General features: G+C 39.7%; 1 protein-coding gene across 1 annotated transcript; it reads right to left on the bottom strand.

Annotated features, from left to right (window-relative positions):
* Positions 1 to 4,373: 4,373 nt before the first annotated feature.
* Positions 4,374 to 5,300, bottom strand: LOC101585394 (olfactory receptor 4B1-like). Its single transcript, XM_004626957.1, has one exon. The coding sequence runs from the start codon at positions 5,298 to 5,300 to the stop codon at positions 4,374 to 4,376; it is 927 nt and encodes a 308-aa protein (XP_004627014.1).
* Positions 5,301 to 19,223: the final 13,923 nt, after the last annotated feature.

The raw sequence follows: 19,223 nt of genomic DNA, 5'->3' as shown, positions 1-19,223 counted from the left end.
TCTCCTTTCCTCTCCTCTCCTCTTGTCTCTTCTCCTGTCCTCTTTTTTCCTATTCCTTCCCCCCTGTCTAGGCCCCCTCCCATTTGGGTTTTATTTTTGTACAGGAATTGAACTCAGGATCTCATGCTTGCCAGGCAAGTGCTGTGCCCCTGAGCTGTATCCCCAGCCTCCCCTTCCCTATTTTGCATTATCTCCTATACATTTTGGTTCTTGTTTACACTTTCAGTTTCTCATATCAGAAAAACAATGCTGTATTTATATGTGTGTCTGATTTATTTCACTTAAGAGTGTAGTCTCAAGTTTCATCCTTTTATCTAAAAATGTTTCAAACTTAATGTTTCTTTATTGCAGAGTAGTACCCCATACTTGATCTTAGCCAAAAGGCCACAAAGCAGTAATTAGTATTCCACTGTAGAAAAAAATTCACATCTTCTTTATCCATTCATCAGTTGACTGGTATTTGGGCGCTTCCAAAGCTTAGTTGTCACAAACTGTGCCACTATGAACTTGAGTGTGCATATGTAGATGTGATAAGATGCTTTTCATTCTTTCAGAAAGATACCAAGCAGGAGGATAGCTGGGTCAAGCTGAACCTCTAGTCCTATTTTTTGAGGAATCTCCACATTGATTTCCACAGTGGACGTACCAGTCTACACTTGCACTAACAGTGGAGAAGGGTTCCTTTTCTCCTACAGCTCTGCCAAACTTGTTATTGGCTGATTTTTTTTATCATAGCTATTCTTTCTAGTATGAGATGGAATCTCATCACTGTGTGAATTTCCATCTTTTGAATGATCAGTGATGTGGGACATTTTTTTTTCATATATTTATTTGCCATTTGTAATTTTTCTTCTGAGATGTGTGTATTCATTTAAGATGCCTGTTCTGGTTACTTTTCTCTCATTGTTGGGACAAAATATCCAACACCCTAAATTAAGGAAGGAAAGATTGATTCAGCTCACAGTTAGTGGAGGTTTCAGTCCCTACTTGGCTGGCTTCAAGGCACAGTGGCACATGGAAGAAGACAGCTGTTCATGGAGGTGGAAAACAGCAAAGATCAAGAGGAGGAGCAGTGGCAGTGGCAGCTAGGAAGCCTCTCTTCTTCCCTTACATTGTATTCAGGCTATCTGCCCCAGTGCAGTTTTATCATTCATACCCATAATTCCAACATTGGATCATGAATTAATCACAAATTCTAGAAGCCTGAACCAATGACTGCATGAGGCTTCAGGGGACAACTAGACACAAACTATAACAGATGCTTTTATTTTGATTAGGACTTTAAATTTAGAATCTGTTTTTTTACTGTTTGTTATATGTTCTAGATGTTACTCCTTTGTTCAAGGAGCAACTGGCTAAGTTTTTTTCCATCCTATGGGTTGTCTTTTCACTCTGTTGGAGATTTCTTTTGTTATTCAAAATATTTTTAATGAGGACATCCTAGTTTATTCTTTGTAGTACTTCCTGTTCCATCAGGGTTTTGTTAATGAAATCTTTCCTACACCTATGTATTCCTAAATTTTATCTACTGGAAGATTTAGTATTTTAATAGTCAGATGTTTGATCCATTTCAATTTTAGTAGTGCATGGTGAGTGATATGTGGCTTTGAACTTTGATCTTTGGCATGTGGAAAGCCAACTTTCTCATAACCATTTATTAAAGAGGCTATCTTTCTTCCACTGAAGGGCGTCTAGCTCCTTTGTCAATGATAAAGTGCTTAAGTGTGTTTGTAGTTGTTTCTGCACCTTCTGATTTGTTCCATTGATCCTTGGGACTGACTTTTTTTTGTTTTTTGCTTGTTGAGTTTTTTGTTAATTTGCCTTTTGACAGTACCATACTGTTTTTTTTTTTTTTTTTTCAGAACCGGGGATTGATCTCAGGCCCTTGCACTTGCCACAGAAGTGCTTATTCCACTGAGCCATCTCCCTGGCCCTGCCATACTGTTTTTTCATTGTAGTTTTATACTATAATTTAATATTAGGGATTGTGAAGCCTCCTCCCTCTCCTTTGTTGAATGGCTTTTGCTACTCTAGATCTCTTCTGGTTTGATTAATTTTAGGATTGTTTTCTACAGCTCTGTGAGGGATGGTACTGGCATTTTGACCAGGATTGCATTAAATCTGTACAACAGGTTTGGAAGTATGGCCATTTTCAGTATATTGGTTCTGCATATCCAAGAACAAGGGATATCTTTCCATTTTCTGATATCCTCTTCATTCCTCTTTTTTAAAGTAGTGAAGTTTTCAGTATAAAGGTGTTCCACTTCCTTTATTAGTCTGATTTCTAAATATTTCATTTTATTTTGGATGCTACTGTGAAAGACGTGTTTTCCCTAATCTCCCTTTCAATGAATTTCTTATTTGTATTCAGGAATGCTATTGATATCTGATATCCTGATATGTTACTGAATTTATTTATTAATACTTGGAGTCCATGGTTGAGTTTTAGGGTCTTCCATAAAGAGAGAGTCAATATCATTCCAGGCACAGAAAACAACCTTTTCTTAGGGATTAGCTACAATCTTCCATGCACATAACTACTAGAGAAGCAAAGAAACTGAAGGACACTCATGGTGCCCTAAAAACTATGTTTCACCTGCAAGTTCAACCAAAATGCCAGGAGAAAGGGAAAAATCCCTGAGGTCGCATCACCCCAGGGATGCTCCACGTCTACTTGAGAAGTTGCCTGCATCATTTGAACTGTTCCTCAAAAAATTTCCATTGTTGTGATGCAAGTTCAATGCAGCTCTGTGTAACCTCAAAGCCATCAAGGGAAAGTTCTGTGGCATTCTCTGAAGCATGCACAGTGACATAGGACAGTAGGGTGAACTGGAGATTCTGAGGTGAACAACACAGGCATGGGTTGTGTCATATCCACTCACGTAGGGATAGTGACAGACAGTCACACAAGTGGACTTGGCCTCACCATGAGGCACAGAGGTCTGGGGTGGAAACACACAGGGCAGTGACACCTCCAATCTTCAAGTAATGACAGGAGGTGTCTCCAAGCACTCTGTTCCTAAGTCTGGGCAGGGCTGAAATTTTCTGTTTACTGAACATTTTGACTTCAACCTATCTATTGATAGTTACATTCCAGGTAATTTTTTTTTATATTTTAGGGAAGGGTCTACAGGGTGTTTAGGGTCTCTCTACTAGTCTGGATTCATAGTGATCCACCTGTTTACAGCCTTCTAAGAGCTGGGATTACAGGCACGTGCTGCCATGCCCAGTCTCAGTTGCTGTCTCTGTGTGCCCCAGGGGCGGGGCCAGCACAGCAGGCCTGGCGATTGAATCCCTGGCCCCTGTGTCTGCTTGCAGGTGCTTTAATCTGCTGAGATACTTGGCCAGCCAATCCTAGTAATTTTGATATTATAGTAATATTGTATCATTGTTCAATAATGTTGGACATTAGGAGAAAGCAAAACTCTAATTTTTAAGCTTTTTATTAGTTCATTATTACAGTAAGTAATGACTACATTTCTTGTCAATGTCTAACTTATGTGCCAACATGTCACAAAAACTGAAACTGCTACAGGAGTTTTCTAGTGACCATGTTCAGGTAATCTATTATATAAAATTATAAGGACAACAGAGAATACTAGACAAGTCCCAGGGTTTGAAATACAAGGATACACTTTCCCATATTAGAAGACAAAAGAAAACCAATCACCTGATGATTCCCATTGTGTGTTCCCTGATGTTTACCATTATTGCTGCCACGATTTAATGACATGTAAATTTATATCTTTAGGGAGGTTAAATAAATAGGATAACAATAGAAAAAGCAAATTCAAGCCATAAAACATTTTTCAACATATTATTATTTCTAATGGATGTTGTTGGATAAGATGATTAGTTACTAGTGTAATATACCACAGCAGGACAACTATGAGTGACTACAAATATTTAAATATTTCACATAAGTAAGTACAAAATGACATTGAATTTTCACAAAGAGCTGCTTAATCAGTATATCCTCCACAAACTTCAGGTGGAGGATATACTGATTACCCAATCTGATCATCACAAATTATGCAAATGCATTGAAATATTGTATTGTCTTTCATAAGTGCTTACAATTATTGTTTGTCAATAAAAAAATGAAAACACATGGTTTTAAATTGTGTTTTGTCTTTGTCCTTGATTTATCCAACTCATCATACTGATGGATTTCATGGGGTCAATCAGGTTCTATGAGATGGAGTAGAACGTCTGAACTCTGCCCAGGAAATGGTATTCTGCAGGTGGTGACTAAAGACAATGACAGCAATAGTGAAACAGGGTCACTCCATTGGTTGTATGCATTCTTGCGTATCTTGAAGAAACATGAGTCATTTCAGCAACAGGCTACTTTACCAGATCTCACTCTTCTTTCACTCCATCCCTGAATTCTTTTTCCTCCACAACTTCCTCATGGCGATTTTCACCTCTTCATTTCTGAGTGTGTAGATGATGGGGTTCAACATGGGGGTGATGACCGTATAGAACACAGCCACCAGCTTGTCCCCTGTGAAGGTGGAGGAGGGGCGCATGTAGAGGAAGATGGCTGGTCCAAAAAACAAGACGACCACGGTGATGTGAGAGGCACAGGTGGACAGGGCTTTGCGCCTGCCCTCTGCAGAATGGTTCCTCAAGCTGACCAAGATGATGATGTAAGAGCACAGCAAGATGGTGAGGGAGAGAACAGAGATTAATCCACTGTTGGCCAATACAGTGACACCTTCCACATAGGTGTCAGTGCAGGCTAGCTTGAACAATGGCTGGAGGTCACAGAAGTAGTGGTCAATCACATTGGGACCACAAAAGGGCAAAGGGATGGTGACCAGCATCTGAATTAAGGAGTGTAAAAAGCCCCCTGTCCAGCAGCCAGCTACCAGCATGTGACACAGTTGGTGACTCATAATGGTCATATAGTGAAGCGGCCTGCAGATGGCCACATAGCGGTCATAGGCCATCACCACTAGCAGGAGGATCTCAGTTACCCCAAATAAATGGAAGAAGAAGATCTGAGTCAGACAGCCCTTGAAGGAGATGGTTTTCATCTTGATGAGTAGATCCATGATGAATTTTGGGACCACAGTGGAGGAGTAGCAGATCTCCACCAGGGACAGGTAGCCTAGGAAGAAGTACATGGGGGAACGTAGGCTGTCACTGACACTGACCGTTAGGACGATGAGGCCATTGCCTGCCAGTGTGGCTAGGTACACGGGAAGGAAGAGCACGAAGCACGCTCTCTGCACTTGTGCGTCCTGGAAGAGCCCAGTGATGATGAACTTGGTCACGTTAGTTGTGCTGGCCATGGGCTCAGTCCAGGGTGCTGGATGCTGGGTATTGAGATGGTACAATGAAATAAAGGCTCCAATAACATTCACTTCACTTAGAGCACTGTAGAGAAGGTAAAAACATCACTCAATCATGCAGTAGGTCATATGTTCTCATTCAACATTAAATATTACCACTCTAACACCTTAAATTTATTATTTTTAATTTTTAAATGCAAAATAAAAGGCCAGAAAGATAGCTCAGTGGCATAAGTGCTTATCCAGCAAGTGCAAGGTCCTGAGTTTGATCACTGGTATGCAAGATAAAATAAAATAAAATAAAAATTAAATGCAAAATAAATTATCAGAGACATCTAATTTTCCCATAATCATGCAGAATGCAGTAAATTTTGGGATTCATGGTCTTTCTGATATTCAGTTCAGGCATCCACCTCATTCATCCCAGATATCTCTTAATCAGAGAGATGCCCAAGGTAATCAACCATATTTGTATTATTTGCACTGCATTGGAATAGTTCTTCCTTTTTAGGGAGCCCTTTCACCTATTTCTGTTTCCATAATCCTTTTCTTTACCTACCTATGCATCACTGAAGGTTTTAGTCTATTTCTTTGGCTGCACTTAAGGCCACAAGACTGGTAACAATAGAGCCAAGGTTAATCGGCCCCAGCCCCTGAGCCAGGAGGTGTTCAGCATCTGGGTGAGCCTCCCTTGGGATCTTTGTGTGGCGTGGGGCATCCCAAGGTGAGTCAGAGCAGACCTGTCACAAAGAACTCCTTTCAACAGAACATCAGCCTCACCCATCCTTTCTCCCACAAACTCACCAAGACAGGAAGCTATGCATTCATTCAAAGCCCTCATGACCCAGCCACTCCCAAAGGCATCATCTCCATGTACCAGTGAAACAAGACCTTAGGGATATATTTCTGAAATGAGATTTGCAAGATCCCAGCTAAATCATAGCAAAGACTGCAATCACCAGAGTGAAGATAATAATGGACTTGATGATTCTAAGTGACTTTCCTGAAGAACGTGCTCCCGGAGAGGCTCTTACACATGGAATTGCCAGCCAGATTCCACAAAAGAAATGGATATCACAGTCCCCATTCCAAGGTACAATAGCATGTGACTCAAAGTATCTCCAGATGCCAAGGCCCATGATGGAATTATGTTTTCACCACATATGAATCATGAGAAATAAGGAGGAAAAATTGGGACACTTCGATTTCCATTGATATAAAGCATCTCTTAGTTTCCTCACCTGTTCTGTCATGCTGAGGTTTCTCAGATGTCTACTTTTGAGGGATACGAAGTTGTCATCCACTCTGAAAGGAACAGACTCAACACTGGAAACCAAAGGGCGATGTGGGAAGCTATGAGCACAGTGCACATGCTGAAGCTGAACATCAACTGAAGTCGTGAAACCTTCCCATCTGGAGACAGGTATTCTGGAGCAAGAAGTATAGTGGAGACCAGAGCACCCCAGAGATGCACAGCGCATTCTTGGCCATTCTTGATTTTTTAATCCCTGATTCAATTCAGTGTGCCCTGGACAGCCAAAAGGAGTTTCTTCAATCTCAAGTTCTCTCTTTTTCTCTCTCTTTTTTTTCTGCCCAATCTAGCTTGAATGGACCTGTGTAACTTTCAAGAAAAAAACCCCACATAGATATCAAAGGGGAAAAAATACAGAAAAAAACTGAAACCTCTAGTCACAAGGAAAGTTTAGTGGAATTATCAGTTGGTGCAAGTGAAAAAATACTGTATCTAAGATAAAATTAAGGAAAAAGAATTCTAGTGGTGAAATAAACCAGATATCTGTCCACCTAAAAAAAAGAAAAAATATTGTATCTAAAATAGGTATGAAACTCTTAAAATATAGTTTTTGAAATGTGGAATTCTCAGAGAAAGTCATAAAGTTCTACTGAAGAACAGATATATTCTAAGTATAAATATATTATTGGAAAAATAAGTAAATATATATATGTGTCACCACCAAAATATATACAAAATCATATGTTAGCTGATGAGCTATGTTTTAATTTTTAAGTTGCATTCTCCCTAACTTAATCTCAAAATATATGCATTATCTCAAAATAGATGCACAAAAATTCAATAGAATTTTTCTTTGTAATTTGACAAATTTATTCTAAATGGTATAGGTAAGAAAAATATGTAAGACACAAACCAAAAATGTATAAACATACTAAAAATGTATGTTTGTCATTCAGATATTGATTTTTTTGTGGGAAATGAACATAGTTTAATCAGATATTGATTTTTATTTTTATTATTTTATTTTTTTTAAGTGTATTGTTTTTCTTTTCAAAGTTTTATTGATAAATATATACCAATGAGACAGTTTCAAATCAAATCGAGAGTACAGTTTCAACAAATAATACACTGCATATATTCTTCTTAGCGGTTAATTGCTGTACAAGATGCAGACTTGTGATCCTACTTACAAACACCATTAGAAAAAATCATTCTATTTATTAAGAGAATGCAACTATATATCTATCCCAACCGCTTTGAATACACAGATAAAAAATGGACATTCATAGTTATATCCCATTTTTTTAAAGTTCCGTTATTGAATATTATAGGTGTGTTAACTCAGCAAAATATTCTAAAAGAGTCCAGTAGCCCATAATAGCATTGGGTCTTCTGTTTAACTGGCAATGTCAGAAATTGTTGACCTGGGTCCCCCACAGCTCAACTTAACAGCATGGCTTTATTTCTTATATTTCTTCTTCATACTTTTCTACTGGATGGTTAAGACCAAGGTAAAGCAGGACCTATGCAACAAGAGTTGTAGCTTTTTGGTCTGAGAAGGTCAGTGAAATGCCCTCAGGATTTATCCTGAGATCCTGTACCTCAGATTGTAGAACCTTTGTCAGTGTCAGCCATGTGGATGAGTCACGGCCAATGCTTGGCCAATGTGCTCTCTGTGAAAGCCTGAGAGAGTGTCTTCTCCCCATGTGACTCTCCTTAGGCACACTCTACATCATCGATCACTTTCCTCTTTGGCCCCATAATCTTCTTGATCAGAAAATTTGGGACACTACCGAGGAACATGACGTTACAGTACAAGTTCTCATATGTCCTGAGTCTTAATTGACCTTAGAAGGCTAGGGCCAAAATGTTGGTTTTCCTTGTAGCCCTCCTTTTTCTCTAATTTTGGTCTGCAAACTTAGGTTGTTAACCATCCAGAAGACAAGCTTATTGTTATTATCAAACAATTTAGGCAGATATTGATTTTTAAGTGATAATAATTTAGTTTGATACTGTTTAGTTCAATGAGATTTGTACTAATAGTGTTTAGACAAGATACCATGTCTGCATCTTGTACTATGAATAACTACTATGAAGACAACAATATGCAATGTATTAATTATTGCAACTGTCCTACTAACCTGTTTTGAAACTGTCTAATTGCTATTTTTTATAATAAAATTAATAAAATAAATATACAAATATAAGTTAGATTGTTCAAATGATGATGGATAATTGGCTCACTTTGAGAGAAAATTAAATTTAATAATCAATTTTTACTTCTATCAAAAATCAATGCTGAATTAAATACTTAGGATTGAAAATTAAAATTAGTAAAAAATAGTTGTTGACTGTGTTCAAAATTTAGAGGCAAAAAACCCTTCAGAAGTCTAGTGTGAATGGTATAATTTGACCCCAAAGAAAATATTTCAAATAAAGTTATTATAGAAATTACTCAATACAAAACACACTAAATATATACTTTAAACAACCACAATGTAGACAAAAGCTTCTAAATCTACAGAAAGTGAGAAAGCAGCCCACTAAACATTGGGGTTTAAGTTATACATAGGCAATACACAAAAGAAAAAGATCAATGTACATATGAAAGACATTAAGCCTCACTAACAATCAAGTAAATGCCTCCCAAATGTAAGAAGGATTTTACTCTTTTTACAGTAAAATCATGTCACTTGTAGGAAAATGAAAGGAACACATATCTTGTTATTATTAACCCACACAGAGATAAGTACCATATGTTTTTTTTTACTTTTTAAAAATTAATTTTATTGAGAAACAAATAGCAATGACACAGTTTCAAAACCAATTAGTAGGACAGTTTCACTAACTAATACATTGTGTATTGTTGTCTTTGTAGTGGTTATTCATAGTACAAGATGCAGACCTGATATCCTGACCAAACACTATTAGTACAAATCTTTCTTCTCATTGAATTAAGAGAAAGTAGCTGTATATCTATCCTAACTATTTTGTATATACAGATACAAAATGGTCCTTCATTTGTATCCCCTTTTTTTGGTTTAGTTTTGTCAGAGATGGGTGTTCCATTGCCATTTAAATATTGTAGGGTGTGAATTCAGCAAAATAATCCAATATAGTCTAATAGTCCATAATAGTAGTGGGTTTTCAGTAGGACTGGCAATGTCAGAAGTTGATGACTTGAACCTTTTACAGCTCAGCATATTAATATGGCTCTTTACTTTTTATACCTATTTTTTATACTTTTCTGCTGGATGGTTAAGACCAAGATAAAACAATATCTATATAACAAGAAATGTAACTTTTGTATCTGCCAAGGTCAGTCAAAGCCCCTCAGGATTTACCCTGAAACCTTGTACCGCAGTTTGCAGATCCTTTGTCAGTGTCAGCCATGTGGATGAGTCATGGCCATTGCTTGACCAATTTGCTCTCTGTGAAAGCCTGAGAGAATGTTTTCTCTCCATGTGACTCTCCTTAGACACATTCTACATCATCGATCACTTTCCTCTGTGGTCTCATAATCTCCTTGATCAGTACATTTGGGACACAATTAAGTTACAGGATGTTACAGTATATGGTTTTTTTTTCATAGACACCTGTTAGGGTTTGTGTGTATTTGTCTCCCCAAAGCCTCATGCAATCACTGAAGTGAAGTTTACATTTTGTGATTAATTCATGATCCAAGGCCGGGATTATGGGTCTGAGTACAGCTGCGATTATGGGTGTGAGTGTTACACTCAGCCTGGGGTGGATAGCCTGAATGTAATACAAGAGAGACAGAGAGACAGACCTGCTCTCTGTTGCCCTGTAGCCATTGTTGCTGCTACTCCTCCATTTTGCTCTCTGCTCTTTGCCGCTGCCATGAAAGGTTCCTCTCTGCCCTGTGTAGCTCTGCCTTGGAGCCAGCTGAGTATGGACTGAAACCTCCACTAATTCTGGGCTAAATAACCCTTTCCTTCCATCATTTTGGGTGCTGGGTATTTGTCCCAGCAATGAGAGAAAAGTAACTGAGACAACACCATAATTTTAAAAATTTTGATCTAGGAGAAGAGCTACCAGAGAAAGGGAAGAGGGATTGCAGGAGGAGAGCGAGTGGAAGGTAAAATAGCAACACAGTGGGAATGGATAGAATCGAATCCTGATATATGCTTGTATGGAAATTTCACAGTGAAATCCCCCATTTAATTTGTACAATTAATATACACTAATGATTATAATTTTAATAAAGAAAACAAAGAAATACTTCCCTTCCATGTAAATAAAGGGGCAGCCCTTGAAGGGTCAGTGAGCACGGGAGAGTTAGCAGGGCTTAGCTTCAGAGCTCATCCCATCTTCTGTCCTAGAATGAAGATCACTGCAAACACCCCAGCCACACCCTTGTAGTGACCCCAAATATGTACTCGCCTCTCCCTGCAGGAATGACTCCCAAGGACACAGTGGCTGCTGTTGAGGTGGTGACATCTTCCACCCAGCACCGCTTGGCTTTGGAGGCTTCTCCTCCAGCTTGTGTTCAGTGATGCCACCTTGGTAACTTGAAATCAGCCCCCTTGGGAGGATTTCCACATTGGCAATCAGGGCAAAGCGACTTACAGGGCAGAACGACTTCTCAGTGAAAGCCAGTTTTTAAACACTTCCCAGCGTGGCCCTGGGTAGAGGCGCAGAGAGAGCATTTCCTCCCCATTCCTGAGAGCCACAGGGGAGGGAGCAGGTCTGGGAAGACTGTACATGGTGGGTCCTTCCGTCTCCTCCTTCTCCCGAGGTTGAGTGTGGTAAAAGCACTCTTGCTAGCCTGCTGTGAGTATAAGCTCTGCTTCTGTGAGATATAAACGGACTATTCTGTGGGTGGGCACGTTGCTGCCATAATAGGGAATGTATGTTTGTTAAATTTTAAAATGAATTGTGGGATGCTACCACCTCAACTATGATATTATTATTATTTTTTAATTTACTACAGGATCTAACTACAGGTTCTCACTACACAGATCAGACTCGTAGTGATCCTCCTATTTTCAGCCTCCCAAGCACTGGGATTATAGGCAGGCATGTGCCACCACGCCCAGTCTCAATGGCTGTCTCAATGCATCCTGGGGGCGGGGCTGGCATGGCTCACCAGGGATCAAACCCTGGCCGCTGTGGTCTGCCTAAGTAGGTGCTTTAGTCCACTGTGCTATCTGGCCGGCCCTCCATTATGATCTTTGTCAGCAAAAAAGAGAATGTTTTCAACTTATTCATGGATATTTCTGAGTTTGTTCAACATCAATATAAGAAAGAAATGTATTAAGCTCACAAACATTAAAGTGATGGGTCTCATAAATGATTTATAACTGTTAAAATCTTGTACACTATCTAAATTCACGAGGGCTATGATAGTTAGCTCCCCACCGTAGCAGGTGTGAGAAGCTGTTAAGGTTTGGGGAGAATATCTTTTGTTTAACAAAAGGGAGAGCAATGGTCTAGTGCAGAAGAAAAGGTATCAGCCACTTATTGAAATAAACATGAAACTGTCTACGCAAGAGGTAGAAATTTCAGAAGAGGCTGATTCAGGAAACCACTATATTGAAATCCAGAGCCAAGACAAGCAAGGCCTGGTGGTGCACTCGGGAAGCCTGGGCAGGAGGACCGTTGTGATTTCCAGGCCAGCCTTGGCTCCAGAGTGAGTTCAAGGCCAGCCTGCACTGCATATTTTGTCTCAAAATAACAAACAAATGAAAAGTGACTCAAGTGGCTGTGTGGGAAGAGGATGAGACACTGAGCCTCCTCAGAACTACCTTCCTTGTAAGCCCAAGGACAGCTGAGGACTCACGTTGGGGTTGCAGCTGAAGGGACCAAGCTGGTGAGACACAGGGAACCCACAGGCCAGGGTGACCTAGCAGGTGCTGTGACCATGTCATCACTCTCCACACAGCACAGACTGGCAGTCTTGGTGCTGTATTTGACTCATGCCTTTGTTTAGCTGTCAACATTCAGTCACCATGCCCCATTAACGTGCCCTGTATGCCTGACCCTCATGTGCCCTTTTCTCTCCAATCCTCCTGCCTTCTCCAGCTCACACTCTCAGCGACACCTACATTACCTCCTAGTGTCCTCCTGCACCCATTCCAGCTCTCCTGGAATCAGGAGGGCACTAATCCCTTTTCCCCAGTACACACTGCTGATTAGGAATAAGCACGCAGCCACTGATCCTCTAATTTGACCTGGCCAAGTCTCCTGGTCTCAGCTCATGCAGCTGTTTGCCCTTTTACCACTACCCTTCAGTTGACCTCAGTCAAGTTGGGTATCTCTTCCCAGCCCACAAGCCCACACTGCTTATTCCTACCACAGTCTCCTTCACTGGAAATGCCCTCTCTTAGTCCCTTCTGGTCCTATCATCTTGCAAGCCAGCTGAGCCCAGTTTTTCAGTGAGGCTGGCCTTAATTACTCTGATGCATAATCTGTTATTTATTTGGCACAGGTGGAGCTAGCAGCATGGACTCATACTGATCCTTCTGTCTCAGTCACCCCCATGCTGGGATTACAGGCATGTGCCACCATACCCAGTTTCTGTGGCTGGCATGGGATGCTGGTGATTCTGGGCAAGTGTGGCATGGGGTATTAGGGATCGAGCCCAGGTCCTGGCACTTGCCAGACAGGTGCTTAGACCACTGAGATATCTCCCCAGCCCCTTCCCTAAAAAATATTTTAGTCATTTCTATATAACAAAATGGTATAAAATCTATACATAAAAGCTACTGACCTTCCCCATTACCCAAGCATACTAAAGTTCTTAGCACAGAAGTCAAGGCCCCTCCTGACAGACCACAGCCAACCCTCACACCCCAACTGTCATTTATTCCCCATAGCAACTGTCATTTTCATTCCACACTGGTGGTGGCAAACCTGTGACCCATGTGTTGCTTCTCTTTCTAGACAAAAGATATTAACATAGGAATTGTTTTTTCTAAACTCAAAACTCATAATTTGGGTTTGATTACAATATTGGCATTGTGGGTTGTGAGTTTTCCTTTGGGCACTCATCTCTACAGGGTTTGCCATTAGTTCTCTGTACTGATTTCCTCCTCCTCCTCCTCCTCCTCCTCCTCCTCCTCCTCCTTCTCCTCCTCCTCCTTCTTTTTTTTTTTCTGTACTGGGGATTGAACTCAGGACCCGGGGCTTGCCAGGCAAGTGCTTATTCTACTGAGCTATCTCCCTGGCCCACGGTAGCAGTTTCCAAATCCAAAATGCCCTCAGTCCCTTTAGCAGGAAGAAAATACTCTCGCATTTGCTTTGTTATTTTACATTCTCTTATTGTTTAGTAATTCACAGACTGTTTTATGATTGTAGCTTTGGTGGCTATACCCAGCAAGAAACACACTATTCTGCTATTGCATGCTATGCTTAATATTTTCCTTCCATATTTATTTTTATTTGCATTTTGTAAATGGTAGGAGTTGTGATACTGATAATATTTACTATATCCCATAAGCTTTATAAGTGCTTTTATACACTAGTCCATTCTGTTCCCCCCACAAACCTGTGAAGTGGGCCTACTTATCATCTTGCTTGCATATAAGGAACAGAACACAGAGAAGTGGATCGACTTGACTCAGGTAACAGCAGTGGAGCCAAAATTACAAACCCAGAAGCCATGCACAGACCTCCAGCTCTGTGCTCAATACTACCACTGTAGGTAGCCAGAAGGATAAAATAATAAATATATGAACAGTTTGAATTAAACATGACCTTTTGTAGAAGTCAAAATCATAGTTTGTTTGCCTACACAAACCCAGACCTCTTATCTGAGCTAAGAATCAAACCTGTTTTCATTGACACCTACTAATTATGCAAATTAAAAGATTCACTGTGACCTTTCCATCTGACCCACTTTGGCTCTCCATGGAGATTAAGAAAAGACTCTGTAAACATGGGGAACATTGCGCAGGGTGGGGGGATCATGTGGGAGCAGCACTCTCAGGCTTTATGCATTCGGCAGCTTCCCCAGCTTTTCCTTTACTGGCATCAATGTATTTTATATATTTGTTCTTCTCTGTCATCCCACTCATCCATCCCAACCCTCTGTCCTCACAGGCAGAAGAAAGACACATCCTCTCTCCCCACAGGGCTGCCTTAGCCAAGACCATAGGAAAGAAAAGCCAAGCAGTTTTTAAAGCTACTGATCAGTCTTTGAACACGTGGAGTCTACAATAAGGAATCTGCTGGCCTTTGGACCACCGTATGTGGCACAATGTGGATGACTGTTAGGGAAAAAATATGAAACTGTTGGGTGGGCCAATGGGACTGACCCCAGATGGAAGTAAAGGAACCTCTACCCCAAGCCTGGGCTCCCACTTGGTTAAGACCAAAGGGCACCTCACAGGATCCCCAAAATGTCAGTTGTATGCTCTGCATATTTTTCTGCAATAAAAAAATATCAAATTAAATGAGTCATAGTGTTGTACACACCTGAAATCCCAGCACTTGGGGGCTGAGGCAGGGAGACTGCATATTAGAAGCCACTTGGGCAATGTGGTGAGACTTTCCTCCAAAAATTTACTGAGTTAATTCATTCCTCTGTCCACCCAGCAAAAGCATCACACCCAGCAGCCCATGGCTTGGATGATCCTGTGTGGCTCGAGTTGAAAAAACCCCACAAAACCTCCCATGGCTGCTGAGACTGCTCCCCTGACTCTCCTCACATCATTTAGGTTTAGGTTGCAGGAACATCATGGCTGTGCTCGGCCTCAGAACAAAGAATTGCACCATGTGAAGTTCAAATGTGCTCAAAGGGTCTCTGGATCAACGTGCAGTTAGCCACTGACTGCAGTTGATCTGTACTCATGCACTTGGTCTATGCTGCAAAACCTGGGTGGGGAAGGAGTGCTGCACTCCTCCCTGCAGCTCCTGGCCCTAAGCAAGGAAGGTCTTCTGGTTAAGATTCCCTGCAGCTGACTCATTCTCACAGAGCCCCAGTGACAGAGTCCACCTCGCACTCACCTAAGCCACTGTGCCTGGTGCTGAAGAGAATTCGGGCAGCTTTTCTCTAACTGCTTCTGACCATACATCCAGAAGTAGTGGCCGAGAGGATTCAAGCTGCTTCCAGGACTACACAGCAGTTGTTGGCCAGACTACTACCCAGAAATCAGTGCTCATTCACAATATTAAGGTTTTGATACTATTGAGTGGTGGATGCTATTGCAATTTCTTTTCCCCATGGAGAAAAATCTTCAGAGGTTCTCACAGTGGCAAGGAAGCCAATCAGATGATGTAATATGTATAATGAAATAAAAAATAAATGCCAGGAATCTGTATCACACTTAATATTTGTATATATGATATCAAAGGAATAAAGGTTGTGACTCAATGCTGCAGTGTTTAATTATTTCCAATGAATAGAGCCACATGCTACATATAATCAAGGGACCAACTTCCCTGTGGAATTTCTTTTCTCTAGAGTTAAACTTTGCAAGTTAAGTGTGATTTGCAGAACCATTTGAAGTCCATTCCAATTACTTCAGTGATATTTGCATAGATTTTCACTCAACAATAAGGAAGTCAAAGAAAAAAGTTGAAAGGACTTTTGTATGTCTTCATACAGAAAGGACTTGTTGGTCCATACTTCCCTACAGAAAACAAATAGAAGAAATGTGCAGAAAAGAGAAAAGACTGGTGAGAAAGTCCAGGCACACAAGCACTAGCCCTGGTTCAGTAGTGAATTAATTATCCAAGCAGGCCATTTTCAACCTCTCAATTTCTACTCTCCCATTTCCATTTCTATATAAAATTACAGAGTTATCCTACATTATTCATCCTGCTGTACACATTTCTTAGTCCTATTCTTGTGTATAATATTCACATACAAAATCACTTAGTCCCCCTGTATCTCTATCTTTTCGTCTCATTGATGATAAGGGCCATGATCATTTAAATTGTGAGAATTCCTCTGAAAGAGTTCTCATCAGTCCATTCATTCATTTATTTGTTCAGCAAATTTTATTTTATTTATTTTTTAAAGAGAATAAAAATAGTAAAAAAAAAACCCATTAGAAATGATACAGAATTTCACTAAACTAGTAGGAATTCAACAATGGTTATTACATTGCCCATTATTGTCTTCAAATTAGTTGTTCATATTACCAGATATGAGCAAGCAAAATTGGTAAAAGAAATTAGAAATTAAAAAGGAGAAGAAAATTTTAATCATTAATTGTTTCTTTCTACAGACCAGCAGAAATAAGCAGTACAATTATCCAAACCATTCTATATAGATAAATATATCTTTTTCCCTTCCTTCTTTCTTTTCTCCTTTCCCACATTCTAGTTGCTCCTTTCCTTTCAATAGATTCTTTTCCTTGGACAGTATCTATTGTACCTTTCAATTTTCATTTACTCTTTCAGATTCTTATACTAGATAAACAATATGATATTTGCCCATGCAGGTCTGATTTATTTCACTTATGAATATTGTCTCTAGTTACATTCATTTACCTGTAAAAGCCTTGAGTACTCCATTGTGTAAAAATACTACACTTTTTTAAATCCATTCCTTAGTTGATGGACATTTGGGTTGCATCCAAGATTTAGCCATGACAAATTGTGTTGCTATAAACATGGTTGCACATATATTACTGATATATACTCAGTAAAATAGTGAAGTACTTTAGGTCCTGAAAGAAAACAAATTCCAATCCAGACTGATGTACTCTGCAACACTATCTTTCAAAATTAATGGAGAAATTATATACTCCCATTACAAAGAACAAATGAAGAAATTCCTGACCACCAAACTAGCAAATATTATTGAGTCCAATCAAGTGACAAGAACTCTTGTAAGTCCTAGAGGTTTGGCAGGGAAAAGCAAACTATTGTCTAGACTCATAAGGGATAAGAACCTCATGTCCTCTCTAGAATTTGGAGGAGCAGACAGGGACAATGGACATAATTTGGTGTGCAGCTCAGAGAATGATTAACCTGAGGAAGAAAAGCAAAACAAAGGGTGTAGAGAGCACTGAGATGATAGAATGGTACAAGCAGCCATTTAGAGCCCTCTGTGACCTGGAAGACGACAGCTGGAAAGCGGCTACTCAGTAATGAGAGAGAAAGAAGAGGTCAGATGTTCAAAAAAGAGATTACAGGGAAGTTAACAGTCGTGCAGAAGCAGAAATATAATAAAGAGAATGGAATGGAGCAGTCTGCAGTTCTCACTCCTGCTTCCTGGGGAGGGGAACCCAACTCCACATGCACAGGTTTGCTTTCTCCTCTCTGATCAGCACTGGGGATCAAACTCTCAAAGGAAGCTGACACTCAGAAAACCCTCAAAGAAACAGATGAGATTTCTATCCCAACAGATGCATAAAACTCTACACTGAAATGCAGTTAAGTATGAAACGGCCAGACAGCAGTAATCCTTGAAAAGTCCACAACTTGTCAGTAACCGAATGCAGAATTATCAAAATAGTTGCAATGCATATAAAATATTCAAAAGATTGACTTTTAAAATGATCATTTCGATGATGTAGAGTGTGCCTAAGGAGAGTCACATGGAGAGAAAACATTCTCTCAGGCTTTCACAGAGAGCACATTGGCCAAGCAATGGCTGTGACTCATCCACATGGCTGACACTGACAAAGGATCTACAATCTGAGGTACAGGATCTCAGGATAAATCCTGAGGGGATTTCACTGACCTTCTTAGACCAAAAAGCTACAACTCTTGTTGCACAGGTCCTGCTTTACCTTGGTCTTAACCATCCAATAGAAAAGTATGAAGATGAAATATAGGAAAGAAAGCCACGCTGTTATGTTGAGCTGTGGGGGACTCAGGTCAACAATTTCTGACATTGCCAGTTAAACAGAAGACCCAGTGGTATTATGGGCTACCGGACTCTTTTAGAATATTTTGCTGAGTTTACACACCTATAATATTCAAATAACAGAACTTAACAAAAAAAGGGTATATAGATGAATGTCTATTTTGTATCTGTGTATTCAAAGTGGTTAGGATAGATATATAGTTACATTCTGTTAATGAATAGAATATGTTCTAATGGTGTTTGAGAAAGGATCTCAAGTCCGCATCTTGTACAGCAATTAACCACTAAGAAGAATGTATGCAGTGTGTTAGTTATTGAAACTGCCCTAGTGATTTGATTTGATACTGTCTCATTGCTATTTGTTTATCAATAAAATTATGAAAAAAAGATCATTGACTTCAAAGAGGATGCAAGTAATTAGCCAAATGAATTAAGAAAGCTGGCACAGCATATGAAGTAGAAATTGAACAGAAACATAATTTCTGAAGAAGAACCAAACAAAAATCTTGGAATTGAAAAATTCAGTAAGTCAGTTGAAAAGCTCAGTGAAAACACTCAACAATAAGAGGAAGATAGCATTTCATGGTTTGAAAGTGAAGTCCATGAATTATTACACTTTAACAGTGGTGAAGAAAAGTAATTATGAAAAAAGCTCAAGATCTCTGGGCCATGGTTAAAAGGTCATAGTTATACAAAAAGACCAAATTTATGAATATTTGGTTATTGAAGAAGATGCCAGCATTCAGGCAAAAGTCATAGAAAACCTATTCAATTAAATAATAACAAAATTTTCCAAGTCTTGGGAACCATAGGAACACCCAGGTAGAGGAATCATTTAAAAGCTCAAAGAATCTCCCATGTCATAGCTAAAATAACAAGAGTACAT

This window comes from Octodon degus, unplaced genomic scaffold, assembly GCF_000260255.1.
Source record: "Octodon degus isolate 3935 unplaced genomic scaffold, OctDeg1.0 scaffold00018, whole genome shotgun sequence".
Lineage (NCBI taxonomy): Eukaryota > Metazoa > Chordata > Mammalia > Rodentia > Octodontidae > Octodon > Octodon degus.
Note: the sequence above shows the minus strand (reverse complement) of the source record. Positions and strands in the feature narration are given on the sequence as shown.

Excerpts from the sequence above, each read along its gene's own strand:
- LOC101585394 (XM_004626957.1), bottom strand. The coding sequence starts at position 5,300 with ATGGCCAGCACAACTAACGTGACCAAGTTCATCATCACTGGGCTCTTC.